Source organism: Mus caroli, unplaced genomic scaffold, assembly GCF_978045245.1.
Source record: "Mus caroli unplaced genomic scaffold, Mus_caroli_1 scaffold_8, whole genome shotgun sequence".
Classification (NCBI taxonomy): Eukaryota; Metazoa; Chordata; class Mammalia; order Rodentia; family Muridae; genus Mus; species Mus caroli.
In genome coordinates this window covers 65,434,571-65,462,464 of record NW_028227263.1, presented here as the reverse complement: position 1 = coordinate 65,462,464, position 27,894 = coordinate 65,434,571, and the positions used below count along the sequence as shown (strand labels likewise).

General features: G+C 44.2%; 1 protein-coding gene across 2 annotated transcripts in view; it reads left to right on the top strand.

The window, feature by feature from the left end:
• Pde8a (phosphodiesterase 8A) overlaps positions 1 to 27,894 on the top strand; it is a 122,342-nt gene that overhangs the window by 65,835 nt on the left and 28,613 nt on the right. For both annotated transcript variants that reach the window (XM_021166273.3, XM_021166274.3), the window contains exons 2-8: positions 3,968 to 4,024; positions 5,612 to 5,802; positions 14,637 to 14,693; positions 15,531 to 15,585; positions 18,046 to 18,134; positions 23,097 to 23,175; positions 24,627 to 24,764. In XM_021166273.3, the coding sequence (XP_021021932.1) occupies positions 3,968 to 4,024; positions 5,612 to 5,802; positions 14,637 to 14,693; positions 15,531 to 15,585; positions 18,046 to 18,134; positions 23,097 to 23,175; positions 24,627 to 24,764 (666 nt within the window). The remainder of the gene's footprint in view (positions 1 to 3,967; positions 4,025 to 5,611; positions 5,803 to 14,636; positions 14,694 to 15,530; positions 15,586 to 18,045; positions 18,135 to 23,096; positions 23,176 to 24,626; positions 24,765 to 27,894) is intronic.

Sequence of the window (27,894 nt, the reverse complement as noted above, 5' to 3'; positions counted from 1 at the left end):
AAGAAGGCTAGCAGAGAAAGGGGTGTCGATAGCATTAGACTACTTTTCTGATTAGGGGCATTTGAGTTCCTTGGGGCAAAGTTTGATCTTTGCTGTCAGGTTATCCAATTTCTTCTCATCTCTTTGAGCATGACTATTGACAAACCACAACAACAGCAATCAGTAACAGCTGCTGCTGCTGCCGCCGCTGCCACACCCCTCTCAGGGCTCTAGCATTTGTATGACCCTCCCAAGAGTCACCAGAATTTCAGATATCATACACTTGCAGAAACTGGCTGCAGCTGGTGAAATCATGCCCCTGCTAGAGTGTGAGACAAATCATAGTCAGCTGCTGTGGACAATCTAAGGCAGCCCCGTATTCCACACCTGAGATGATACTCAAAACACATTGTTGTAACATGTCTGCTTTTAAAGAAACCAAAATTCTCACTACATAACCATTTTAATATGCTACTGGGTTGAGATTGCTAGCGTTTGTTGAAGATTTTTATATCCAGTTCCTATGGAATATTGGTGTCTAGCTTTCCTGTATCTCTGTCGAATTTGGGTGTCAGGGTAATACTACATTTATAGAATGACATGGGAAATATTTCCATCTCTTCAGTTGTTTGGGAAACTTTGAAGAAGGTTGATATTAATTCTTTAAATGGTAGAATTCATCAAAGAAGCCATCAGTCCTAGGATTTTTGCCTGTTCAGATTTCCTGTATTGATGTGATTTAATCTCAGATTTTGTGTTTCTAAAAATTTGTCTGTTAGATCCAGGTTATCCATAATTAAATAAAGGTGCATAGCTGTTCATTGTATTTCCACAATCTTTTTTATTGACAGATAATTTGAATATCTCTGCTTTCATTTGTGATTTAGTGATTTGAGACTTTTCTCTTTGTCTAACTAAAGGTTCATCAACCTGTTTTTCCTAATAATCACATTTTGGTTTTATTGGTTTCTTCTGTTGTCTATTCTTTATTTTACTTTAGCCCTACACTAATCTTTATTATTTCCTTTATCCTGAAAGCTTTGGTAATGTATTTTTTTTTAGTTCCTTAAAATATAAAGTTAGGTTGACAGTTTGAGATCTACTGTGATATTTAATTTTTTTTAATTATCACTTGTGGAGGTGCAGGTGCCCATGGAGGCTGGGGCAGCAGATCCCCCCGGAGCTGGAGTCACAGGCTGTTGTGAGCTGCCTGATATGGGTGCTGGGAACCAAACTCTAGTCCTGCAAGAACACTATGTGCTGTTTAGTGCTGAGCCACTTCTCTAGCCCCCTGTGACTCTTAGTATAAATATGTATAGATAAAAATTTGCCCATAACACCGTTTTTACTGCTACCTGGTTGGTCAGAAATCAGTGATCATAAGCACAGTTGTGATTGGAACACCAGTTTCTGAGATTTGGAGGGAAGAGGCCTGTATATCCATGCTCTTTCCTGACATTTATATTCAGATCGGTCTGGAAATGTGTGCACACTGCCTGCCGTGGAGCTAAGTCTGAAGGGTGGCACTAAGAGTGAAATGGACTGAAACTGACTACCCAGGATAACAGAGTTCTTGTAGACACGGTTTGCCAGAGCAGCATTGCCTAGGTAGAAAGCTTCTGCTGCTTCTCACACTGCCGTCTTCCCCTGCTCTGTCATTTGACTGTCCTGGACAGTCCTGCCTTCAGCATTCATTTGTGCCCATTGTCACTGTGGTATCCCATGGTGACACGTCCCTCCTGCACCTGGGCTCCATACCTTTCACTTTTCCAGAAGGTTCTCCATTCCTCAGTCTTAGGTCTGCAACAGTGATCTTCATTTCTCTGATTCCTTTTGAGAAACAAAATTATCACAAGGCAAGTCAGGAACTTAATCGGTGGTTCATAATTAGTGAATATTGGTGTCCTCGTTAGTGTTTCTACCACTGTGATAAGCACCGTGACCAAAGGTAACTTGGGGAGGAAAGGGTTTAGTTAACTTTACAGCTTACAAGCCTGTCATTCGGGGACGTCAGAGCAGGAACTGGTGCAGAAGACGTGAAAGAGCACTGCTTACTGGCTTGCTCACTCGTGGCTTGCTTAGCTTGCTTTCTTATAAGAAAGAACAACCAAGAACAACCAGGCCAGAGGTGGAACCACCTACAATGGGCTGGGCCTTCTCACATCAGTCACTAATGTAGACTTGCCGCCTAGAGGAGGCATTTTCTCAATTGAACGTCTCTTCTCTTCCCAAATGACCTGGCTTATTTAAAATGGACATGCAGCTAGCCAGGACAATCAGCTTTTCATAGTTAAAATTATATGTGGATTGCTTAAGCATGTTTTGTTATATTTTCTTTGTACTTGGTTTATGGCTTGAGAAGAGTAGTTGACGGAGAATACTTTATAGGAAGTATCTAGTTCTTGGGTGGATGTTCTAAATATGGAATCGCAGCATCACCCAGGGGCTTAGGGTAGGGATCTCTTCAGTACAGAGAACCTCAGATTAGATTCTAAATTCTATCGCTTCCTCTATGCCAGGCTTTGTCTCTTTCTAGACAAAAATATTAGAATATGTGTGTGTGTGTGTGTGTGTGTGTGTGTGTGTGTGTGTGTGTTTCAGCCCCAACTTTTCCCACTCTTAGGTTTCTTTGTGAAAAGCATAGACTGCACAAACCTTCCAGTGGCTCTGAATTTGCATCTAGGGGTCTGGAGCTAAACTGAGCATGGAAAATGGCAAGCATGCCACATCCTAGCCTTGTGGCCGTAAGCAAAGGACTTAGTACCTGTTTCCTGCTGTGTGCATAATGAGTAATATCCCCCCACCCCTCACTGGCTTTTGGGTTTTGAGACAGGGTTTCTCTGTGTAGCTCTGGCTGTCCTGGAACTCACCCTGTAGACCAGGCTGGCCTAAGTTGGAACTAAGACCAGTTGGAACTAAGAGATCTGCCTGCCTCTGCCTCCAAGTGCTGGAATTAAAGGCCTGTGCCAACAATGGCGTGTACTTAAGTGTCTTAAAGTTGTACCAATCTAGCAAAAGACACAGCTATCAGATATAATTTCTTTCTCCTTTCCTGTTTTTTTCTACAACTTAAAAAATACCCTGTATTTGTGGGGGGCAGATACCATCACACATCCCATCTGTAGAAATGAGAGGACAACCCTGCGAAGCTAGAGTTCTCTTCACATTTACAGGGGGTCAGGGATCAAATTCAGTTTGTCAGGCTTACATGGCAAGTGCCACTACCTGCTGACCCATCTCACAGTCCTCCACCTTACTTTTTTGAAGCAATAGTTCTTAATGAACCCAGAGCACATTGATTTAGCTAAACTGGCTGACCAGTGAGCACCAGGATTTGCCTGTCTCCATCTCCCTGGTATTACAGACACTTGCAGATTTTTATGTAGTTGCTGAAGCTCTCAGGTCCTCATCTCTTGCAGCAAGCACCTTGCTAGCTGAGCTACCTTCCCAGGCCTGCTGCTGTGTGTCTCAGTGTCTGGTGTTGAATGTCAGCCTCTGCTGTACTTTAGAGTGGGTTAACCAAGGCTCTTATGCTCCTCTGGAAAAGAAGAATCAACTATTTCTCGGGGAAGCTTCTTTGACTGACATCCACTGTTCTGATGGCTAGATTGCATTATTCGTGTGCCATTTTGCATGTAATTTCATTTTCCTCCAGGAGAAGGTGGGTATGGTCCATAGGGACTGCAGTGTTTATTTAGTATCTCCTCTTGTATTATAATCTTACTTGATCTTTATAGCAACTGAGAAACTGTGGCTGGGGAAGGATGGTAATTATCTGGAAGTTCTACTGGGCCAGGAGACAGCTACCCTGAGATCGGATACATTTTCATTCTGCTTTCCTGTTTTCATTTCTCCTGGGAGTTTTCAAGTGTGGTTGCAGTTCCTCTTACTTAGCTAATATTTGTATAAATTTTAGAGTAGATATTTTACTTTTGTCTTTTGACATTGAGTTGAGAGAGAATAATGTAAGCAAATCACTTTCTTACAGGTATCCGTAGCTGATGTGCAGTTTGGCCCGATGAGATTTCATCAAGACCAACTTCAGGTATTATGCTGTGATGATCACATTTCCATTTTCTTTAGTGAGGAGGGTATTTAAAATGATACATTTAAGATCATTTCTTTTTCTATTTAGATTCTAGCACTGGATCTTGGTTAAATTTCTTGGACTTGGTAACAGTGTTATCATCCTTTCTTTAGGAGTACACGGTGAGGGTAAAGTTTAGGCTTGCACTAGGAAGTGATTAATTGTGCATGCAGTCACATGTGCCATACATTGAGAGGAAGGAAAACCAAAGTGGCAAAAGGCAAAGGGCTGATTAATCTAGAGGAAGAATATTTAAGGCATTGTCATTCATAACTTTTCTGTAAGTTTGAATTTTTCCAAAATGAAAAGTTAAAACATAGCCTCTTCCATTACAGCAAGTTTCTTGTTTTGGGGATAAGATCTTATATAGCCCATGTTGGCATCAGGGGACTGGAGAGACAGCTTAGTGGTTAAGAGCACTTACTGCTCTTGTAGAGGACCTAGGTTCAGTTGTAAGTACACACAGAGTTGATTACAACTGTCTACTCCAGTGCTAAGGGACTTTCTTCTGGGACTCTGTGGGCAATTTTACACATATGGTGCACATATGTACATGCAGGCAAAACACCTGTACCCATAAAACAAAAATAAAGAGATCTTTAAGAAGGGATAAGATGCAGCCGAGTTATTTGAAGCTCTGTGCACATGAACTATGTCTGCTGTTGTATTTTAACCTTGTGAAGGGGGCTAACAGGCGTGTGTTCTTGGTTCCTTGCATCTGTGGTATTTGAACAGCTGGGCAAACTTTCAAGGAAATAAAGGATAGCTTCCAGTTTTGTCGTCAACCTCTGACTGCAAGGCTGCTCCATCGCCACACAGCCTCTGTCGTCTATGGAGTCTAGCCCTGAAGGGGATGAAGCAGAGGTGCTTTGGACCTGATTTGGCTGGGAGACCTGGTTGAATAGGGAAGAGGCAGCAGATCCAGGCGTCTGGTGGTTTAGGCTAGGCACCAAGACAAGCAGTTACCAGCCTGACATTGGCCCAGATGGTACGCAGGTTGCCTGGGCTCTGTGTCCATATCACCTGGAATGCTGTAGTGCTCAAATCTCTCAGATTCAGAATGACTTGTCAACATGCAGGCATTGCATAACCTTTTTGTCAAAACCTGTTAAGTACATCATTTAAGGATGGCGTGTCCCAACAGTATTTCACTAAAATACTTGCATTTCCCATCTGAGGAATTTCACTGGAATACCAGCCTTGTCATACTTAGTTAACTTTCTGTTTGCTAACATAAATATTTGTGTCTTGATTTCATTTTAAAATAAAAATATTCCAACAAGTCTTTATTGCATCCTATCGAAGGCATTTTCAGCAAAGGAAGTAAGCATATGTTCCAAGTGCTTGGACTTCCAGCCTGGACATTTTAGCATTGACTGGCCAATGAATGCTAATGTCTCTAAGTCATATGTAAGAAAAGAATGTGTATTTACAGATGTTAGGTTCATAACTTGTGTCTTAAACATTTAAGGATTTTCTGTGGCTTCTTTAAAAATGACAGTTATATCAAGATTTTAAAAGTGTGTTTGTGCTCTTCTGGTCCAGGTCCTGTTAGTGTTTACCAAAGAAGATAGCCAGTGTAACGGATTCCACAGGGCATGTGAGAAAGCTGGGTTTAAGTGCACAGTCACCAAGGAGGTGCAGACTGTCCTTACCTGTTTCCAGGACAAACTCCATGACATCATCATCATAGACCACAGATATCCCCGACAGATGGATGCAGAGGCATTGTGCAGGTAAGCTAGGAGTCCGTGACAGGTCCCATGGGTCCTTATGACAGCCTATGAACACACTAAGTTAAATTCAATCACCCTTTCCTTGTATGCAAAATAAGCAAGGCATTATAACTTCATTGTTTCTAGGGCTAATCTTTATTTCTTAATTGTCTTGCTTGCTCTATTTAAAACAGTAAGAAATTGTCTTGCATGCACAAAGCCCTGGGCTTGTTTCCCGACTTTACAAAAAAAAAAAAAAAAAAATCAAACCAACAACAAAATAGTAAGAAAATATAAATGACAACCATTAGGGTTAAGATGAAACCAACATTTATTTAATCCAAACTACCACTTGAATATTACTTTTTTTAAAGTTTTTTTTAAAGATTTATTTATTTATTATATGTAAGTACACTGTAGCTGTCTTTAGACACTCCAGAAGAGGGCATCAGATCTCATTATGGATGGTTATGAGCCACTATGTGGTTGCTGGGAATTGAACTCAGGGCCTTTGGAAGAGCAGCTAGTGCTCTTAACCACTGAGCCATCTCTCCAGCCATTTATTTATTTATTTATTTATTTATTTATTTATTTATTTGCATTTTTCCCCTTTCCCTGGTTCTCTTTCTCCCTCTTGCTCTGGGCTGCTTACTCTGGCCCATGGGTTTTTTTTTTTATTTGTTTCTCATTACATGGTTTCTCATGGTTGTAAGCCAACATGTAGTTGTTGAGATTTGAACTCATGACTTCCGGAAGAGCAATCAGCACTCTTAACTGTTGAGCCTCTCACCAGCCTAAATATTACTTTAAAAAAAGGAATGACTGTAATTTTCTAGACTATTTTAAAAGACTCTCTTTATGTGGTATATATGTGTGTGCTTATGTGACAGTATATATGTAGAAGCCTCAGGTCAACACAGGTGTCTTCTTGCATTTGCACTTGTTTCTGTTATTGAGACAGGATCTCTCACTGGACCTTAGTCTCGTCTTTTCATCTAGGTTGGCAGGCCAGTAAGTTCTAGGGATTTGCCTCTTTCCACCTTCCCCCAAGTCCTGTGCTTACAAACGCATGCTGCCATGCCAGGTTTTTATACTTGGGTAGTGAGGATTCAAACTTGAGTCCTCATGATTATATGACAACCCCTCTAAAAATTGATACTCTTCCAACTGATAACTTGGGTAACTCCAGAACTGAACAGTACACAGTGGGCGTGACTGGCCAGTGAAGAACAGACCTTTAAAAATATGATCCCTTTTCGTATTCTTTTCCTGACAGGCCCTGGCCAAGAATCTTGGGTCTTTCTTGTTAGCTTTCTACCATTCCATCGTGTGGGGTGAGAGCGGGGGATCTGTGTCATCCCTAGTGTGTTTCCTGGAGGCAAGAGCAGGCCCTGACAGTTTTTAAGCCAGCCTTATCTTGGTTTCAACCTCTATCTGGTTTGTCTCTCTTAAGATCATCTTTACAAAGGCACCTATGTAGAATGAACTGTTTCATCAAGAAATTTCTCCAGGAGCTCATTCCTCAACTGACTTTCCTTGCTTTCATCAGACCTTTGAGCCCACGAGACCTTAGCCTGATAGAGCTCTGTTCTTCCTTTATCCTCTGTTTGCCGGTACTTATACAGTGCCGGCTTGTGAAAATATTTCATCAGTGGCTGACCCACCCAAATTATCATTTGCCTGTAGCTCTTTACCAGTGTTTGGAACTCCTTGTGCGCCTGTGCAGTACCTTCTTGAAGGCCAAATTCTTTTGTTGTTGCATTTTCTTTTCTTTCTTTCTTTTAAATCTTTTTTTCTTGGATATTTTATTTACTTACATATCAAATGCTATCCCCTTTCCTGGTTTCCCTTCCAGAAACTCCCTATCCCATCCTCCCTCCCCCTGCTTCAATGAGGGTGCTCCCCTGCCCACCCACTCCTGCCTCCCTGCCCTGGCATTCCCCTACACTAAGGCATTGGGTCTTCACAGGACCAAGGGCCTCTCCTCCCATTGATGTCCGACAAGGCTATCCTCTGCTACATATGCGACTGGAGCCATGGATTCCTCATGTGTACTCTTTGGTTGGTGGTTTAGTCCCTGGGAGCTCTGGGGTGGGGGTGGGGGTCTGGTTGGCTGACACTGTTGTTCTTCCTCCATTGGGGACCCCATGCGTTTTCAAATCCTGTTTCAGAGCCTTACTGACTGGTTTGGACACTACATGTGGTGCTAGAGTGTGTGGATGAACAAAGCGTGTATTGGGCCTCTGAGGGACTGATGCTCTCGTTGTAGAGCGTGATGATAAATTTCAGACTGTTAAACTGCCCACCTGACCTGACTAAGGCATGCTGAAGGCAGTAGTAAGATACCTTTGTGAACATCTGTGTGGGCATTTCCAAAAAGGATGAATTAAGGGGTAAGACACACTCTGAGTGTGGGTGGTCCCGTGCCATGGGTTGGAGGCCTGGAGTAAGGAAAAGGGGAAAAGGAAAGGGCCACTGAGTTCCAGAACGCCTCCTCTCTGCTTCCTGAGTAGCAAGATGAACCTTTGCCATAGTGGTGAGCTCCTGCCGCAGGCCTCCCCACTGTGATGGGCTGATACACCACCGAGAAAAACGAAGAATGATGCCCTCAAGTTGTTTCTTGTCAGGTCATAGCACAAGAAACATTATTCATACATAGAATATCTTTGTTTCATGTGACTATAACATAAAGCTTGAGACTAGATAATTGATAAAGAACACAAATTAGCCAGCTGGAAAGATGGCTCAGTGGCTAAGAGTACCTGTTGCTCTTCCAGAGGACCTGAATCCAAGTCTCCAAACCCAGGTCAGGTGGCTCACAACTGCCCACAAAGCTCCTCTCACCCCTGCCCTACCAGAGACAGGGTCTCACTATGTAGCCCTGGCTGTCCTGGAACTCACTCTGCAGACCAAGCTGGCCTTGAACTCACATATGCCTACTTCTGCCTCCTTTGTGTGTCACCACACTCCGGCTGACTGCCTGTAACTTTAGGTGGCGGATCGGGTAAGGGAATCCAATCTTTCTCTTGGCTCCACTGTCCCTTATACATGCATGGCACACACTCACAAGACACACATGAATACACATAAATAATAAAATAAAATCAAGTCTTAACAACAACAGTATAGAACAAAAATTAGTTTTTCATAGTTCTCAAGACTGAGAAAACCAGGCTAAAGGTACTAATAGGTTGTCTGGCTACATCCTCTGGCTGTGTGAGATCTCCTTTGTCAGGGCCTAATGTCACTCACCAGAGAGCAGCCTGAATGGCCGAAGTTCTTAGGGCCCTACTTCTTGACACTGTCACATTGGCAACACATAAATTTTGGAGGGCACATGGTGAAGGCAGGGACAGGCAGGTGAGTTCAGGAGTCGAGATTTAGGAGGGGAAGGCGGCTTGAGAGGAGATGCTTGAGTTGAATAGTGAGGGTGGCAGGAGTTTTGAAGAGAATGGTGGTGGAGGAAGGGCAGCATAAGGAGGAGCAGCAGGGTGCCTAGGCCCCTCTGCGGGTGCTCACACCACTGGTCAGAGAGCTGGAGAGGTCTGGGCCACAGACAAAGGCCAGATGCAAAGGCCTAGTGTGCCGAGCCAGTCTTTGAACTCTACTCTGGGTAAGATGATGTACTCTGGGCGTGGTAGCACATACCTCCCTCTAATCCTTCATGTGTGAGGTAGAGGCATACATTCAGGATTCTGAGCGCAACCTAAGCTACATAGTGAGCCTCTGTAGCTGTCTCTGCTGCATTAGAGCAGATCAGAAGCAAGCTGTACGCTGTGCTCAGCATGCACCAGCAGCTGCAGCGAAAGTACCAGTGAAGGGAGGTGGTGAGAAGGAGATGGTATTCTCTCCCACTGCTGTCTGCTCTACCTGAGATGCTGAGTTGTTGTCATCAGAGAAACATGGTGTTGCCCTGAGGAGTGGCAAAGCCTCTGTGAGCTTGTCGGAGACATGTGCTCCGACTCCTGATGCCCCATCAAGACAGGCTGGTCAGCTGTGGTTTCCCAACCATGTTGGCAGGAAGGACTGAATGAAAACAGTGCTTCACACTGTGCAGTTGCAGTACAGTAAGCCATGATTCTAGGTGTGGCTTGAGAACTGGAGAGAGCAAGCCAGGCGCCCTCTGCAGCAGACACACTGCACACACAGTGCATTCCAAACCCGTTAAAAGAGGAAAGTGGCTCTGACACCTGGGGTTCAGTGAAGCGAGCTAAGAAAACTGATGGCTGTCAGCAGCCTGGAGCTTATCCATTAGACTAGACTTGTTGGCCATCGAACTCCATACCCTCTGCCCCTGAGTGCTGGGGCTTTAGACATGCACTGCCCCTCCTGGCTTTTGCTTGGGTCCTGAGGATCTGAGTTAGGTACTCATTTTTTTTTTGAGGCAAATTGGTGCCATAGGGGCATGGCTGCATAACGGAAGGGAAGATTTCGTGAAGGAAGATGGAGGAAGGAGAGAAGCCCTGGGAGAAACCTGGCATGCTCTAGTTTAGCGGTTCTACCCTTTGGGGTTGTGTGTGTCAAACAACTCACTCACAGGGGTCACCTAAGACCATTGTATAAGACAGATAGTTACATTACGATTCATAACCGTAGCAAAATTACAGTTATGAAGTAGCAATGAAAATAATTTTATGGCTGGGGGTCTCCACAACATGAGGAACTGTATTAAAGGGTCTCAGCAATAGGAAGGTTGAGAACCACTCTTCTTTAAAATTCACATGGATACAGAAGCAAACGCAAACTCAGGATAAGGAATGGCTCCGTGGTACAGAGGTTACTGTGCGAGCATGAAAACCAGAGTCCAGATCCCCGGCACCTGTGTAATGGTGGGTACGCATGACCCACCTGTAAGTTCAGCCTTAGAGGGCAGAGATGGCTCCCTGGAACAAGCTGCTTATCTGGATAAGCAGAAGCCTGAGCTTCAGCCTCAACCGAGAGACCCTGCCTCAGTGAACAAGGTGGGAGCTTGACTGAGATGATGCCGAGCATTGGTCTGGGACCACACACCGCACACCCCACAAACAGAATTGTGTTCCTCCCCTAAAAAAAAAAAAAAAAAAGGGCCGTGTCAGACACATTCATTCATACGATTTCTCGATTCACCTTGATCTAAAGAGCAAGATGGCTGTGAACCTCCATGGCAATCCCTTCCTCAGTGTGATGCTGAGACCATGATCAGGATCATTTGGAGTTCTCTCACATGACCAGAGACTGGTAGCTTCCCCGGTACATGTTTATGGTTCTCTAGCTAATAACCAATTCTCAGCAATTTCACAGGGCATGAAGCCACCTAAAGAGTATGTTGCCTTCTTTAGCTTTCCTTGTAACTATCCATTGGAACTGTTACGTGCTTTCTAGAAAGTATCCTTGACGGGAGGGATCATGCTGTTTTTCCTAATGTCTAGCATGTGGAAATGATGGCTAACATTCAGATAATTTTAAACCACAAAGACCAAATATTATTTAGACAATAATAGGGAAATACAAAGTGAAAAATCCAGGTTCTTGGTTCTGCAGAGTGTCACAGCAGCTCCGAGTTCTCACTGCATAGTCATTCTCTCTCTCTCTCTCTCTCTCTCTCTCTCTCTCTCTCTCTCGTCAATCTATCTATCTATCTACTTTGAGGCAGGATCGCTGTACTGGAACTTGCTATGTAGATCAGGCTGGCCTTTAACTCACAAAGATCCACCTGCCTCTGCCTCCCAAGTGCTGGGATTAAAGATGTGTACCACCATGCCTGACAGCAAAAAAAAAAAAAAAAACAAAAAAAAAAACCATATCTCTATCTCTGTATCCATCCATCCATCCATCCATCCATCCATCCATCCATCCACATCACTGTTGTTTGGGGTTTTCTATCATGTGTAATCAAGGGTAGTTCTGAGAATGCCCCAGTTTTCTTGGTCTCCTGACTTTGAAATCCGTCTTCCTAGTGTCCATTTTGATTATGTCAAATCATTTCTTTCCTAGTTTCATGATTTTTAAGGCAAGAATATTAGTTTTAATGGCCATTGTTTCTCATGCCATGTTCCGTGCCTGCCATTCCTATTTCTAGCCAGCTGTTCATTTTCACTAGAGGAAGTCAAGTGTTTGCTTCTGTCTTCACATACAGTTTAGCGCTGCGTCGACGGGCTTGTGGCTGGGTGGACATGCTCCCTCTCCTGCTTCTTCCTTGACACAGAGCTCCATGTCTGTTTCCTGCAGTGATAGGCAGGTTGTCCACAGCTCCTCCTCATATATTACTTGCATGGTTGCCCACTTGCCACTATATTACCGTAACTGTTTCCCCCACTAAAATGTTAAGAGTGTATTTGACATGGCTGGCTGGAAACTTAAGTCTCCCTTTCCCTCTCCATCGCTGTTATGATGAAGGGCATGGCGGGAACCTGTAAGAACAGATGGAGTGTCCCTAGAGTCACATGGGTTTTGTTACCAGGAGTGCACCAGCTTTGTACAAATAAGGGTCTGCTGCACCAATGATCCTTCTGGAGCTGAGAGACCCTCCTCTAGCCTTTCTCTCCAGAAACTGAGTCTGGTCTTCTCCTAGCAGGAAGACCAGGGTTGGACACCTAGCCAGCCCTACAGTCCCCTGTGTGGAAAGTCTTTTCCAGTAGGGCTCTACAGTGTCCTTTAGGTTGGCTCCTGTGGAGAAGAAGGACAGATGAGAGCTAGTAGAGTCGAGTGGACATTAGGAAACACAAAAATGTTAAAAAAGGATGGGGAGAGCTATGTGCTCATGAGAGATTAGCTGGGCCCTGGAGCTGCTTTTTGTTTTTGCACAGCTCTCACTGAGAACTAGTGACCCACAGGAAACTGCAGTCTGCATGCCCCAAGGTAAGAGCGAGCAAAGGATAGAGGCTCTGCCTAGTCTGTGATCACATTCCTGCTGCAAGGGTAAGGAATTGTTTTAGTTTCATTTCTGTTGTTGTGATAAAATATCCTGACAATAGTAATTTAGCGGAGAAAGGGTTATTTTAGCTCACAATTCCGTTTTATGGTCTATCACTGTGGTGAAGTCAAGGTGACAGGAATTGGAAACAGCTAGATACATTACACCCATAGGTAGAAGCAGAGAAAAATGGAAGTACACTTGTCTACCCACTTGCTTGCTTTGTGCTCAGCACTTAAGGCAATCCCTACAGACAAGTCCATAGGTCAACAGAGTGCTGACCATGTCTTACTGATACATTCTCTCTCCAGGACATTGTGGGTTGACAGGTAAAGCTGATAATCACTAGTAGTCAACTGGGACAAAACACGCACGGATACATAAAGCCTGCAAATCTTAAAATGGTCAGCGTCTGGCTCTTTACAGGAAGCTTGTGAGGATCAGTGCACACACTGTGTGTGGTGCTTCCCTTGCTGACTTCTAGAGTAGTTGTGTTATGTGCCATCTTTGGAGAAATTGGGAAGTAGCCACTCTGTGAGTCACAAGTGGCTCTGCCTTTTTTTTTTTTTTTAAGAGCTGAAGTCATGGAATCAGCCTTGGCTAGTTTCTGTCCCATTGTCTTCCAGGAGGCCGGTGTGATTGTCTCTTAGTTAGGACAGTCTGAATATGGCGCTCTTTACCACTCCCATCCAAGATCCCTCCTCTTCCTCCAGTGGGTGGAAGGAGATAGCTTAGATAACTCCACTGTTTTCTCAGTGGAAGTTGAGTTCAGAGCTGTGGTATGCCTCCAGCAGAGTGTTTCTTTTCTTTTGATACTCCTCTGCATTCCCTATATGCCTTCCCTCTGATCTCTTCGCTAGGTTGTCATCACTCGTGGTCTATGTAACTGCTTCCCCTAAAGGGCTGAGGGGAGAGCCTCATACTCCTTGGGTGATGTCAATGGAGCAGGGTCTCATACTCTTCCCCACCAAACCTCCGTCCTAACCTTTAATCACGGTGGTGGCTCTTCATTGCGACTGACAACAGTATCTTGTATTTCCTGGTCTTGGTTTTGTGGTGGTGTGGTTTTGCCTCCAAATTACCTTAGAATTCTTCATTCTTGTTAGGGGACCCACATGGAGACTTGTGCTACATATGTGCGGGGAGCCTAGGTCCAGCCTATGCATGCTCTGTGGTTGGCAGTTCAGTCACTGTGAGTTCCCATGGGCCCAGGTTAGTTGACTCTGTAGGTCTTCTTGTGGTGTCCTTGACCATTCTGGCTCCCTCAGTCCTTCCTCCCACTCTTCCACAAGACTCCCTCTGGAGTGGGGCCTTACTCTGACTCTGTTGCCTGCCTTTGGATCCCTTTTCCCTAGCTGGGCTGCCTTGTCTGGCCTCAGTGGGAGGGGATGCACCTAGCTTGATGTGCCAGGATGGGTTGGTACCCATGGGGGGAGGCTTCCCTTCTCAGAGGAGAGTGGGAAGGAGAATGGGAGGATACATTGGAAGGAGAGGAAGAGGGGGGGGGGGGCTGCAATCGGAATGTAAAGCAAATGAGTAAATAAATTAAGGAAAAGAAAAAAAAGAATTCTATGTGTTCTTTGACAAGCTGATCCCTGTTTGCTGTGACCTGCAGTCTGCACAGGCAGGAGAAGCTTGCACTTCCTTCCAGGGGAGGAGACAAGTGATTGTGGCCCCTTTCTAGTAAGTACAGTGTAGGGGAGAGTGTCCCCCGGGCTAATGCATAAAGAGTCTCCTTAACTGTTTCATTTGTGCATGATAATTGTCATGGTTATTACGGTCCACTGATGAGGAGTTTATCCCCAGGAAAGATCAAATAACTGAGACCATGAATCCACAGTGTGAAGGGAGCCCTTCCTCTTCTTGTTTTCCTCCCCAACTGTAATTCTACAGCTAAAACTATGAAAGTATATTTATTTTTAAGAATTGTTTTTATATTTGTTTAAAATTTTGTTTTTTAAAGGTCTATCAGATCATCAAAATTCTCAGAAAACACAGTTATTGTTGGTGTAGTACGCAGGTAAACATTTTTTTAATGTTGAAATTTATATATCAATGCAATGTTATCAACAGATGGCAAAATAAGGGCTTGCCTGTGCCAGGAGAGCCCCTTTGAAGTCTGGCTTCCGTTTCTCTGTAGCATTTTATTTTTTCTTCTTTGCTTGACCTCAGGGAGGAAGTTTGCTTTCAGGTTTAGTTTTCTAAACTTTGAACCTCCGTTTGCAGGCAAACTATTAAGAAAATTCCATTCTCTTAAGGGTGAAGGTTGTGAAGAGGGGTCTTTGTAGGGCCTTTAATTCAGGTATCTATAAGGATTCAGGTGCCACATAAGTGCAGGGAATCTTCTCACATTAGAGCAAGGAGAAGAGACTATACAAGGAAGAGAGCAACCCTTAACTATGCACGATTCCCAGTCAGTGTAGACAGACATGCTTCTGTGCTCTGTAATCTTCTCAGCATGGAAGAGAGGAGAATTTAATAGTTTCAGCATATAGAGATTTATATATTAAGTATATACCTGGACACTATTCAGTTGTTAACATAGCCTTTGTATTTAAAGTATTAAAATACTTAGATGGAACACCAGGCACCTGTCGTCTAGTACTTGGAGGCCCAGGAAAGAGGATCCACAGATTGAGCCTAGGAGTTGAGGCCAGCCTGAGCAACAGCACACCCTATCCCCACTAAACAGGCTATGAAAAGATCCTGCCAAAAGGCTAAACACTAAATTGAGACAATAATTCATTTTTAATTTCATATGCATATATCTCATTCATTTGAAAGTATATGTTATGTGACTGTTGAAGATTATGTAAATTAGTGAACACTATCTAACCCTTACGATCTTCCTTTGAAGGGTGGACAAAGAAGAATCATCTTTGATGCCCTTCCTTGCTGCTGGCTTCACACGGGTATGTGCCTACTTCTTAGATGGACAAGTGTAATTCAGAGACATTTTTACCTCAATTCAGTGTCCAGCAAAAAATTTTAAATTATTTTGAAGAAAAATTGTTCCTGTACTGTGTCACAGCTTGTTTTGACTTTGAAAACTGATAGTCTAATCTGTAACACTTCATTTCCTGAGTCTTGAAACTATGCCTGCCAGAGTAATAAACGACCTGCACCGACAGACTCATTTACAAAGTATATTAGGATGCTTTTACGTGAGCTTGAGATTTATGAAGTCAGTTCAGTTCAGTGATTCTGGAAGAGAGGCAGCCCAAACCCTGGCTCCTCGCCCTTTACGTCCACCTTAGTCTGTTGTTTCTCTTAAACCAGAAGGCTGCTCAGGATTTTAGCCAGCTGGTTGTAGATGAGCTATAGGATTTGGGGACAGAGTGAGTGGAAGAAAACTTGATTAGGATGTAGAAGGCCTTGTGTTTGATCCCTAGCTCCGAAACACAAACAAAATCAAAGGGCGTGGAGAGAACAGATGGGTGCGGGGCACGTACCCAGAATCCCAGCTTACTGAGGGTAAAAATGGTTTGGTAGATATATAACATTTCTACCCAGTGAAAAATCTGGTTACGTGGTAGGCTATTTATTGCAGTGGACAAACAGACATGATTTCTGTCTCTGCCCCATATTGATCTGGCTAGGATTGGTGGTAGACAGACGTGTAAGAGCTCCACCTCCTCCTCCTCAGAGTGATCCCAAGGTCTCGCTGGCAGAGCAGTTGATGATCCTTGTCTGTCTCAAGGCCTCCACCCCACCTGGTGGAGCAGCATGAAATCCCCCCCTTGCTGTCCCTGGCTAGTCAGTTGTAGGCACCTATATGTATTATATGACAGCCATCTTGGTTGTTCCCTGAACTGCTGCTCTGGGAAGAAGGTCCATGCTCTGTGTCCGTCAGGACGTGAGAGCTAGAAGGAAAGTCATCCTGATCTCTGGGTGAGAAGGGCTCTGCCTGTAGGCATGCAGCCCCACTGTGCTCCTGGCTCAGTCCTTGCCCCTTCTCTGCTTAAATAGTACCAGCTTTCTTTTCTTTTTAAACGATTTCTATCTGTGTTATGGCTGTTTTGCTTGCATATGTGTCTGTGCCAGCAGAGCAGAAAGAGGGTGTCAGATTCCCCGGAACTTACAGGATGGTTGTTAGCCACCATGTAGGTGTTAGTAATTGAAATTGGGTCCTCTGGAAGAGCAGCCAGTGCTCTTAGCCATGGAGCCAACTCTTTAGCCCCACTACCTGCTGCTGTTTTCATTCCTGTAGCAGTTGGGAGGCAGAATGCTTCCTCCTGCCGTCTCTGTTCTTCCGGAGGTCTGTGGTGGGTAGGAAAGCAGTACTTCTCATTTGTAAGTGAGGAGGCCAGCTCAGGCAGAGTGCCTCAGTAGGATCATACAGCTTCTAACTGGTATGTCCACATGACTGCAGATTGCTTGTCACTCAGACAAGACACAGATCATGCACATCTTCCTTCACCTTGGCAGCAGAGGGACCTGCTCAAGCAGCCCATGTCCCGTTTTGATCTGGCTGGGACTGGGACAGCAGTCTAAGAGCTCGGTTTCCCCTCAGCCAGAGTTACTGTGCATTTACTGTGCAGGTAAAAGCAAAGAGCTCGTTTCAGAAACGGGAGTGAACCTGCTCGTGAGTGTCTCCTGTCAGAATGATACTACGGTTAGACCTCTAACCACGAGTCCTTTCAGCCAGCTCTGTACCTAAAGTATTCAGGAGAAAACATTCCACATGTGATTCTAGAGGTCACTCGAGTATACAGAAAGATAGCGTTTCTATGGAAATACTGTGCCATTTTCTATAAGGAAGTTGTGTGGTCTCTGCGGGTACCCTGAGACCTGTAGGTATGTGACAGCATAATGACTTCTAAGATACCATAATGAAATACATTTTTTAATGGTGGGATGAATCCAGTTTCTTGTAACTGTGCAGTCTGCTTTGTTGTGGGATGTAAAGGTTACCATATAGAATACTTAATGTCCACAGCAGTAAGAGACACCGGACAAATCCCATGCCTTCCCCTGGTGCCTTGCTGTGGGGAATGATTACCATTCAGCTCCTTTGGCAGTTAGTGGAAAATGTTACTCACATAGGAGTTCCCTCCTTGAGCCACAGATGTAAGCAGAAGTGAAAATCCTATCAGCAAGACTTTGGTTAGTAAATTTACTTTCTATAGTCTAACCCTAGCTTTATAAATGACAGGGAGATAACCAGAGAATCTTAGTGTTTCTAATTTTAAAGCTAATTTGGTACATTTAACTTTCATCTCTCATCTTCTGTTGTACATTAATGACTACAAAGTAGTTTTTTGTTTTTTTTTAAATTTGAGTAGCCAAATTGAAAGGCGTGTTTAGAATTTCTTTTGTGGCGTACATCAAAGGTGCTTCTTCATCTACAAAGCTCCCCTTTCTGTTTATAGAGGTTTATAGAAAACCCCAACGTCATGGCCTGTTATAATGAACTGCTCCAGTTGGCATTTGGAGAGGTGCGGTCACAGCTGAAACTCAGGTAATTCTGTCCTGCTAAACGGCCCTCTAGACCCCAGGGCAAACTTGCAAGCAAAGAGTTTTTTGGCCATAGCTGATAGCAGTTGAGGTAGGGTAAGTTTAAGTTGGCTGTTAGTAAAATGCTTAACATGCAAACGTGAGGACCAGGATTCACTTGAATTCAGAGCCCCATATCCACATGAAAAGCTGCGGTGCCTGTAATCCCCGCTCTGAAGATACAGAGGATCCTTGGAGTTCAGGTTCAGGGAGACTCTGACTCAAAAATAAAGTGGGGAGCAATTGAGGAAGACAACCAGATGTTGACTTCTGGCCTCTACACATACGTTGTCATCGTCGTTATTGTTGTTGTTTTGTTCTGTTTCGTTTAAGATGTAATAGATAGTGGGCTGCCTGTGCTTCTCAGAAGACTTTCTGGAATCTGTCTCAATGTCTGATGAGTGACTCCCATTTAAACTTGAGACCTCAAAGCAGTAGTAAATGAGAAAAAAGTCAGATACAAAACCACACACCTGGATTTTCTGTTTTCCGTGCTAAGGGGAAAATACTTTATACCATACCCAATAGAGTGCCATTTTTCTCTCTGACAACCGATATTTTTTCCTACTCTACATTATCAATATTGTCATTAATTCTCTTTTTGTTTGTTGAGACGGCTCTCATGGAGCATAGTGTGGCCTGGAGCCTGTTGTGTAGCCACGGTTGACCTTGACCTTGGAATCCTCATATCTTAGCCTCCTGAGTGCTTGCATCATAGGCCTGCGCCACCATGTGCAGCTGAGACTTTTTTTTTTAATAAGAAACAAGTAGAAGCCTAGATATTTGTAGATCAAGTAAGAAAAGGTTTTTGAATGCTCCTAGGTTTAAAGAATAAAACCAGCCATTCTCCTTATTCTGTGTCTCTTCTGTGTCCGACTATTTAGCATTCTTTTTAAATTGGGGTCAAAGGGAGAAGCCATTGCTCTGTATATGTATGCCCACGGCAGATAAAAAGCTATCGAAATTGCAGTGTTACAATTTGTAGGAAACACTACAAGGCCCCCTATGCAGGAAAGACATGTGCTGCTTAGAATGAAATGAATTACTAGAATCAGTGCAGAAACATTGTCACGAAGCAGAAATGTTTAAAGGCTGGGTGAGAAAAGTCATGTGACTCTCAGCTAAGTGCTCACAGTAGCCACCGGGCAGTTAGTTCATTTGTTTGTGACTCATATTTACTTGTATGTGTCTATTTTGAGTTAGGGTCTCACTCACTGTCTCTCACAGGCTGTTCTTGAACTCACAGAGATCTGCCTGCCTCTGCCTCCTGAGTTGCTAGAATAAAATGTGTGATCCCAGCACACCTGGCCTGTAATTTACATTTCAGATACTATAGTTGTTTTCTTTCCCCATCTCCTGAAGTTGATAACTTTCTTCTTCAATATCTTAGTGTAGTGAACACCATAGCACCAGCATATAGTCCTGCACTGAAACCCCTGGGTCTCCTTTACCCACTTCTAAATCTTGTTCTCACTGAGTCCCAACTCTTCTGGGTTTCTCTGGACTCTAGTCAATTATTTTTGTCTTCACTTACTCTTGGAGTAAGGTCACTGTCTTTTGCCTGGATTGTTGAATTCTCAGCCAGGCTCCCTGCCATTACCTCAGACTTCCTCTTGTCTTCACATGGCATTTGTGTTTCTGTCTTGAAATCTTCCATGAGTTTAAGGAGAAGTCCAGATCCCCAGATGTGGCCCCCACGACTCTCCTGAGTCTGTCTCTCCTGAATCTACACTCGCTTTCTCAACTCCCATCATGCCTTGTTCTGGCTGACAGCCAACAGAGATGTACATTACAAAAGAAAAGAGGAAAAATATGAAGGGGAAGGGAAATGTGGGGCTGGAGTGGTGAATAGAGGGAGACCTGTTCTGCTGGGTGCTGGAAGCCGGAAGCGGCAGCCTTGTTCCTGCGGTGTCATTGACTAGAATGTTCAGACAGGCTGATCAGCATGGTAGTTAAGTAACACAAGGAAGTGAGCTTTTCAGAGCATAGGATTATGACAGCTGCCTAATTACTTGAAAAAGAAATTAATGTACTCAGTTTCACTCCCTACCCCAAATAACCGCCAATGAACTAAAACCTTAATTGTAGAGCCATGCTAAATGCTCAAAAAATATAAGCAAAATATTTGATTGGATGATGAAGTCATTTTAAAGTCACCACGCCATAAAGACTTGAGTTCCACAAAGGAAGAGAAACCTATGAAGTAAGAGAAAAACATTAGGCCTTTATATACTTAAAAGGGAACAAACCCTGAAATAATGTTAAGGTTATAGGAAAACGAGTAGAAAAAATTATTTGTTGCATATCCAGCGAACATTAGTCAAGTTAACATCCTAAATAAGCTTTATGGATATGAATCAAATAATGAAATAATCCAGTAAAAAAAAAATATTTAAAGCTATGCACAAGCAATTCACACGTCAGAAAACATGAAAAGAAGCTCGCCTGAGCTAGCAGTCAAGGCAGTAAGGATGAAGTGTAGTGTGTCTACCGGGCAGTTCTGCTCTGGTTGAGGAAGAGTGGCATCTCAGTGGGGCTTCCTACAGGCCCGAGTCCTCTGCTGCTCTGTGAGTCTGTGCTTTGTTGTTGTTTAATTTTGAGGCAGGATCTCACTACGTGGCCTTGGCTGGCCTGGAACTCACTATGTAGACTAGGCTGGCGCCTGCTTCTGTATCCTCAGTACTTTTTTTTATCAACTGAGCAATCTCACCAGCTGCTTTTGTTTTGTTTTTACAGGGTTTTATTTTTAATTATGTGTATGGGGGTCGGGGTTGTGTAAATGAGTATAGGTGCCTGCAGGAGCCAGAGGCATCGAATTCCCCTGGAGCCGGCATAACAGGCACTTAGGAGCTGCCTGACCTGGGTGTGGGGAACTGAACTGAAGTACTGATAGAGCAACACATGCTTGGAATGCTAAGCCATCTTCAGCCCCTTCATTTAAATATATATATATATATATATATATATATATATTTTATTATTTTTAATTAGGTGTATATGTGTGTGTTGTACCTGGGGTGGGGGCATTGTGCACATGACTGCAGGTGTCCTCAGAGTCCAGGGGAAGGTGCTAAGTCCCATGGAGCTGCACTTACAAGCTGTTGTGAGCTGTCTGATATGGAACAGGGAACCAAACTCAGGTCCCCTGGAAGAGTAGTAAGTGCTCTTAGCCACTGAGTCTTCTCTCCAGCTCCTTGCTTCTAATTTTTTTTTAGTAGAAATTGATATATTTATATTGTGGGTTTGTGTATATGGGTGTGGGCGTGCACAGTGTATATGTGGAGGTCTGAGGACACCTGGGGGTGTCTTTTCTCTCTCTCTCTCTCTCTCTCTCTCTAACCATTTGAGTCCTGGAGAGCTTACTCAGGTTGTAGAGGTTAGCAGGAGGACCTTCACCCTCGAAGGGCTCCTTCTGTTTTCAATAGCAGCTTTTTTGAGCAAGAAGAATGAAAAAGCATTGTTGCTTTTAAAGTTTTTACTTATTTATTCTCTGCGTTTTGTGTATGAGATGGCAGTTAGGTGCGTTTTAGTGCGGTGATTATGCTTGAACAGTCTGGAGCAGCCTGTGTGCCTCCTCGTGGTGTGACCTTACAATTCAATAATACGGTGATTGAACATGGTGACAGAGAGCCATCGTTATTGATATGTTCAGTGAGAAAAAGAGATGATAAAGCTGTAAGAATGATTGCATTTCTATAAATATACATGCTAACATATATGTTTGTAAAAGAAACTTCGTAGAGTGCTTGATGTTGATATGTCTAAGCTTGGGGTTTCAGATGTTCTCGTCTCATTTATGGCACAGCCTTATGAGATGGATGTCACATGCCATTCACCCCATGTTCCCGTTTAAGGCTTACTCAGTGGTCTTGTTGTGTCCCAGAGCTGTGCACTCACCAGAACACGTCCAGAACATTTTTACTAAGTCCAGGCCCACACCCTTATTTTGCTCTCTGTATTGGGATTTGCCTGTTTTAGACAAAGATATTTCATATAAATGGAGTCATACAGTGTGTGGTCCCTTGTAACTGTCCTCTTGCATTTAAATGTCTTTTTTGTTTGTTTGTTGTTGTTTTATTTTGTTTTGTTTTTCAAGACAGGGTTTCTCTGTATAGCCCTGGCTGTCCTGGAACTCACTTTGTAGACTAGGCTGGCCTCCAACTCAGAAATCCGTCTGCCTCTGCCTCCCGAGTGCTGGGACTAAAGGCATGCGCCACCATGCCTGGCTTAAATGTCTTTTTAAGGCACATCTATCTATACCATACCATAGATAGCAGGACTTCACTGGGTTTTATATCTGTATAGTATTCCATTATGTGCATATATCACACTTTCTCATTCATTCTTTGCCGGTGCACATCTGAGCTGTTAGAACTAGGCAGCTGTTATGAGCAAGTCTCAGTGTCAACAGATGTGCTCACTTTTATTAAGTACATAATCAGGAGTAGATACAGCTGCATCATATGATGACTTTATGCTTAACCATTGGCAGAATTTTTAGACTGTTTTCCAGAATGGGGGCAGTACCAATTTTACATCTCTACAAGCCATGCATGATGGCACCACTAGTATTTGTCACCCTTCTTATGCTTAGGGTGGAGTGATGAACTATTTTACTTATATCTTCTAGCTGGCTACTTCCCCCTCTGCCAGGTTGGGCAACAACCTTGACTTTCTCTCCTCTCATTTATCCCTTATGAAGGTTCTTTCATGCTGAAAAGGACATTCTAAGTGTTCAGGGAACCACGACTACAGTGATGTATAGCATCCTGGTACACAGTACGAGGGCTGCAGAGGTCTTCTTTATGCTGTCAGCTAGTTCCTCTTCTGAATGAGCCAGGCACTCCAGTACCCTCGACTGTGCTAGACTTGGTGACTGAGACTAATGTAAATACACTCATCAGACCTTTTGTTTTCGTCCTAAAAGGGCTTGTAACTCAGTATTCACTGCATTAGAGAAAAGTCAAGAAGCAATTGAAATTACAAGTGAAGACCACATTATACAGGTTTGTTATTTTTGGAAATCTATGGTTCTGCATTTATTTTGTTTGTTATTGTTTTTAGGATTGTAGCCCCACAATTTGATTTTCTTTTTCCTTTTGGAAGTCTAAAAGCCCATATCTTCCCCCCTTACCCCTCCCAGATGATTGTAAGAGCAAAATCAATAAAATATGTAATTTAAAATAAATTCTCTAGATAAGAAAACGATCTCTTATGGAAGTAGAGATGTCGCAATGGCCGATCTTGTCCCATTCTTCTTCCGGGGCAGCCGGGTGTTTTCACCAGGAGAGGCTTACCGAGGAGGCGTGCGCCGGGCTTGCCACACACAAGCTTTCCTCACTGGGTTTACATGTTTCCCTGCTGTTTTTGGAGGCAGTTTAAACTTGTAAAAATTTACCAAAACCAGAAAATAACAGGCTAGGCTACCATTATTAGCAAAAATGGTTTCTATAAGAGATAAATAGATATCTATAAAGATAATTGGTTCTTATGGCTCCAGGGCAGCTGTCCCAGGGAAGGATGCCTCCTTTCATCTGAAAATGAAATCCATTTTGATTGTAGTTCATTGGATCTTAACTTAAGGCTCCTTTTGTTACTGGTACTGGCATTTGGGAGTCAGTGCTAAGAGGCAGCTCGGGCCATGAGTTGAGGGCCCAGGCTTCTGTCTGCCTCAGACAGCAGTGCATCTTTGGGCAAGTCACTTAATCTAGCTGAATCCACTTTCTCTTAGTACAAATGGGAGTGAGAGTAGCAGCCACCCACTGCTGTGCTATGAAAGCAGAACCCTTCATAAGGCTTTGGGGGTTGCCGGAGCTCACATGTGCCATGCGCTTGCTTCAAGAATCTAGTAAGGAAAACAGGGCCTGCTAGTGGCTGTCAGCTTCTGCTTTATCACCACCCACACATGCTCAGTGTTCTTGTGGGTTTTCCTTGTCTTTTAATTGTATTTGAAACGCATCGCCACACTTTTCATGTATAACTACTTTCTGCGCTGTAGCTGCTTTGCCCACGTTATTTATGAACTGTGCCAGAGAGGCATTGTTTTTATCCTCCCATCCAGGTGAGCACAGGGGTGAAGTTACTCTCAGAGGTCCAGAGGGCAGAGCCTGGGTTTTTAAAACCCAGCTTGGTACATGACTTCACTCTAGCTGCATCTGGGCAGCTCTGGTGTAGCAGCCTGGGTTTGTGCTGAGAACATGCCTTCCTTGGTCTTCATTGAAGTTGGAGTGAGCCTGCTGCCACTCTGGAGTCTCAGAAGGACACAGCAGGAGACCCAGCCATGTCACCTAAGCAAAAGCTTCCCCAGAATGCAAAGTTCTTGTGGCTGTAGAACATTGACGATGGCATCCAAGTTTCTGGGTTTCCAGGAGGAGGGGGTGGTACTTAGGTAGAAAATGTTAATTTTTTCCAAATATCTTTAAATTCACTTCATTTTTTTTCCTTTGTCTCTTTTCAGTATGCAAACCCTGCATTTGAATCAACAATGGGTTATCAGTCAGGAGAATTAATAGGGAAGGAGTTAGCACAAGTGCCCATAAATGAAAAGAAAGGTGATTTGCTCGATGCCATAAATTCATGTGTCACAGTAGACAAGGTAAGTAAGATGCTAGCTGGTACTGTCATCACTTGCGGGTAAGGCTGGAAGCCTGGTGTTCAGTGAGCACCACATGTAGCAGTGGCCTCGACTGCATCCTCTTGCCAGAAGTCCTGTCACTCTCACTTTACAGATGCAGAGCTGAAGCCAAGGATGCACTATGATTAACCAGCGAGCATAATTACTAGGATTGACCTTAAAATTAGTGTTTTTATCTGAGCGGTGTGAAATAGTTGGAGTGTGTGTGTGTGTGTGTGTTTAAGGAAGGGTTTCTCTGTGCAGCCCTGGCTGTCCTGGAAAGCTGGTATTCCTGACAACTGAGCTTTTAAGTGGTAGACGTTGGCACATGGTTCTGGGTAGGGGCTTCCAGTGAGGCAGCACACCCTTAGAGCATGTCGGAGCCCCAGTCATTCATTGAGCAAGTTTCAAATACCAGCTGTGTGCCAAGCACTGTGTGCCAAGCACTGTGTGCCAAGCACTGTGTGCCAAGCACTGTGCTGAGTCCTGCCACAGAAGGATGGTCACAGCAAGAGCATTGGCCTTGGAGAACTCATTTTCCAGAGTTGGAAACGAAGGGGTCGTTGTTGACAGTGAGATGTGTACTCAGAGCTAAAGGAGCAGGCAGAAGGGGCAGACAGAAGGGGCAGGTGCAGCCTGCCAGGCCTTCCCTGTGATTGTCAGCACTGCCCTGGTGCCAGGCTGTGGGAAGATGCGAGGAAAGAACCGCAGGTAGGCATGGCTCAAGTCCTCCTTGTCTTCAGGTTTGCAGTTCAGGGTGCTGTCTTGTCTTACTGGAAGAAGCAGAAGGTCTTTGAGGAGAGGACCAACGGGCATAGAGACCTCAGTGCCCTGGCACGTGGGCTGGAAGACGTGTCCTCTTCAGGGCTTTCCCGTGGCATGCAATCTGTCATTTTTTACCCCTTGGTGATATTTGGAGCCAGAAGTTTTGTTTCATTTTGTTTTGAGACAGGGTCTCTCTCTACAGACCAGGTTGCCCGCAAACTCACAGAGATCCACCAGCACCGGGATTAAAGGTGCTTACCAGCATGCCTGGGTTGTTTTTTGTTTGTTTGTTTGTTTTGTTTTTTTAAGCTAGTGATTTTGTTGTTGGGCTTATCAACTAATCTGTACACCTGCTAGGCAAGCTGGATCCCTCTTACTGGGAAGAGCCATTGGTGACAGGTTATGTGGTCAGTATATAAGTTTGTGTGCACATTGTCTCACTTCTACTGGGGTAACACTGTTGGGGACCAGTGGCAAGAGCCTCAAGTCCAAATAGCAGAAACTCTTCTCTAGAGACATGAAGTGGTTATGAACAAAACCCAGGAAGACTTCCATGTTATTGCCTGTTTGCTACTCTGTTTCTAAGAAGGAGTCTGGCCATTTACTTAGTGTATTCTAGAGGTTTGGGGGAGTGTGAAAAGCTGATTCTACCCATTCAGCAGCCTGCTGGTTCACTGAGGTGAGAGGACAGACATCTGTGCAGTTCCATCTCTGTAGGGGAATGGCCTAGTGGAGGGTCAGTGGCCTTGTGGAACCACGATGCTGCAATCAGCAAGGAGAGCTCAAAAGTCCACCAGGGACCCAGGGTGGCAGAAGAGAGGAGACTCAGCAAATGGTCAGCTGCTCAGAACTGTAGGCATCAGAATGTCAGTTTGGAAACCCTGGGCCAGAGGAGAGATCCCCCTGCTGTTGGGGCAGAGTATTGCAGACACTCACCACTCCACAGCCCCTTCTGCCTGCTGTCCCTTTGGGGTAGATAGATATGTTAACTTGATTTTTAGGTTCACATTCATGCCTCCCTGTATCATTTTTCTTCTTCCCCATAACTCCCCTGTCAGGGGACTGACAAGCTCCTCTCTTCCAGCTAGCCCCTGTCTATACATCTCGACTTTTCCTCTTTTGTTGCCCCACCCCTGAAACACACACACACACACACACACACACACACACACACACACACACACACACACGCGCGCGCGCGCACTCCGTGTAGGATAAGTGTTGGCTATGCCTATGCCCGCCCGCCCATGCTGACTGTGACCTCAGGGCTCTTTGACCTGCTTTGTCTCCTGTGATCCTCTTCCTTCCTCACAAGCTCCACTTCCCTACTCCACTGTCTTCTGTTTCCTCCACAAATTACCTGGACTTTGCCCTTTGCCCTCTTGTTCTTGTTCCTCAGTAGCCTGCTGTCACTCAAGATTAAATTGTCAGAGAATGGTTTTCCTCTTGCCTTTTATGAATAAAAGTCCCAGTATGTCTCTTAGTCATGCTCTCTGTTCATAGGCTGTCATCGTACCTTGCCTAGATCTCTGGAATAAACTGATCCCTCTGCCTTTGCCTCCTTCAAGTTCATCGATCCTGTTGGCTGCTAATCTCCTTGCGTTGGAGTGTGCACTGTTTGCCCTGACCTGCTCCAGGTCTTCTTCACATCCCGCAGTAATGGTGGGCAGATCCCATCTGGCCTCCTCGTCCCAAGACTATCATGTTGCTCCCTTGGTAGAATATTCAGATCGCTTGGTCTGGTGACCAAGATTCTGTAGTTGACTTCAGTCACTCTAAACAAAAGCCTCGTGTGTTGTTTGATTGTTTACCATGGGTAAGCACAGTGCCAGCCTTGGGGACAGGACAGCTGGATGACAATGACTTAATTTTATGACAGTGATTGCCAAAGGGGACCACATCAATAGCTGGTACGTAGCTTGTGCCAGAGAGCAGCAGGGTGTGCAGTGGGGAGCTCACGTGGGGACAGGACTGTGCAAAAGCACCCGCACCCCAAACAGGCTGGCTCCTGAACCTGCTGGGTGTCAGATTGACCAACTAGAAATCTCTCTGACCATGGTCTAAGGAAATATTCTTCCTCTTAGGAGTTCAATCTTCAGTGATACATAACTAAATTTATATTTATAATTTTATAATTAATAAATTAGTATTTATAATTAGTAAATATGGTTCGTGCTAAATACATTTTTTGTTTACCTTGGTGACTGGAAAGCTTATATTTAACATTGTTCCCCCAGCCAGGACACTGGCTTGACCTCTGCTCCTTCCGGGGACCTGTGGTGCTGCCGTGGCCTGTTAGACCTCGGCTAGGGTCTGTCAGTTGTCTGAGTTTCTTCAGGAGCTGGAG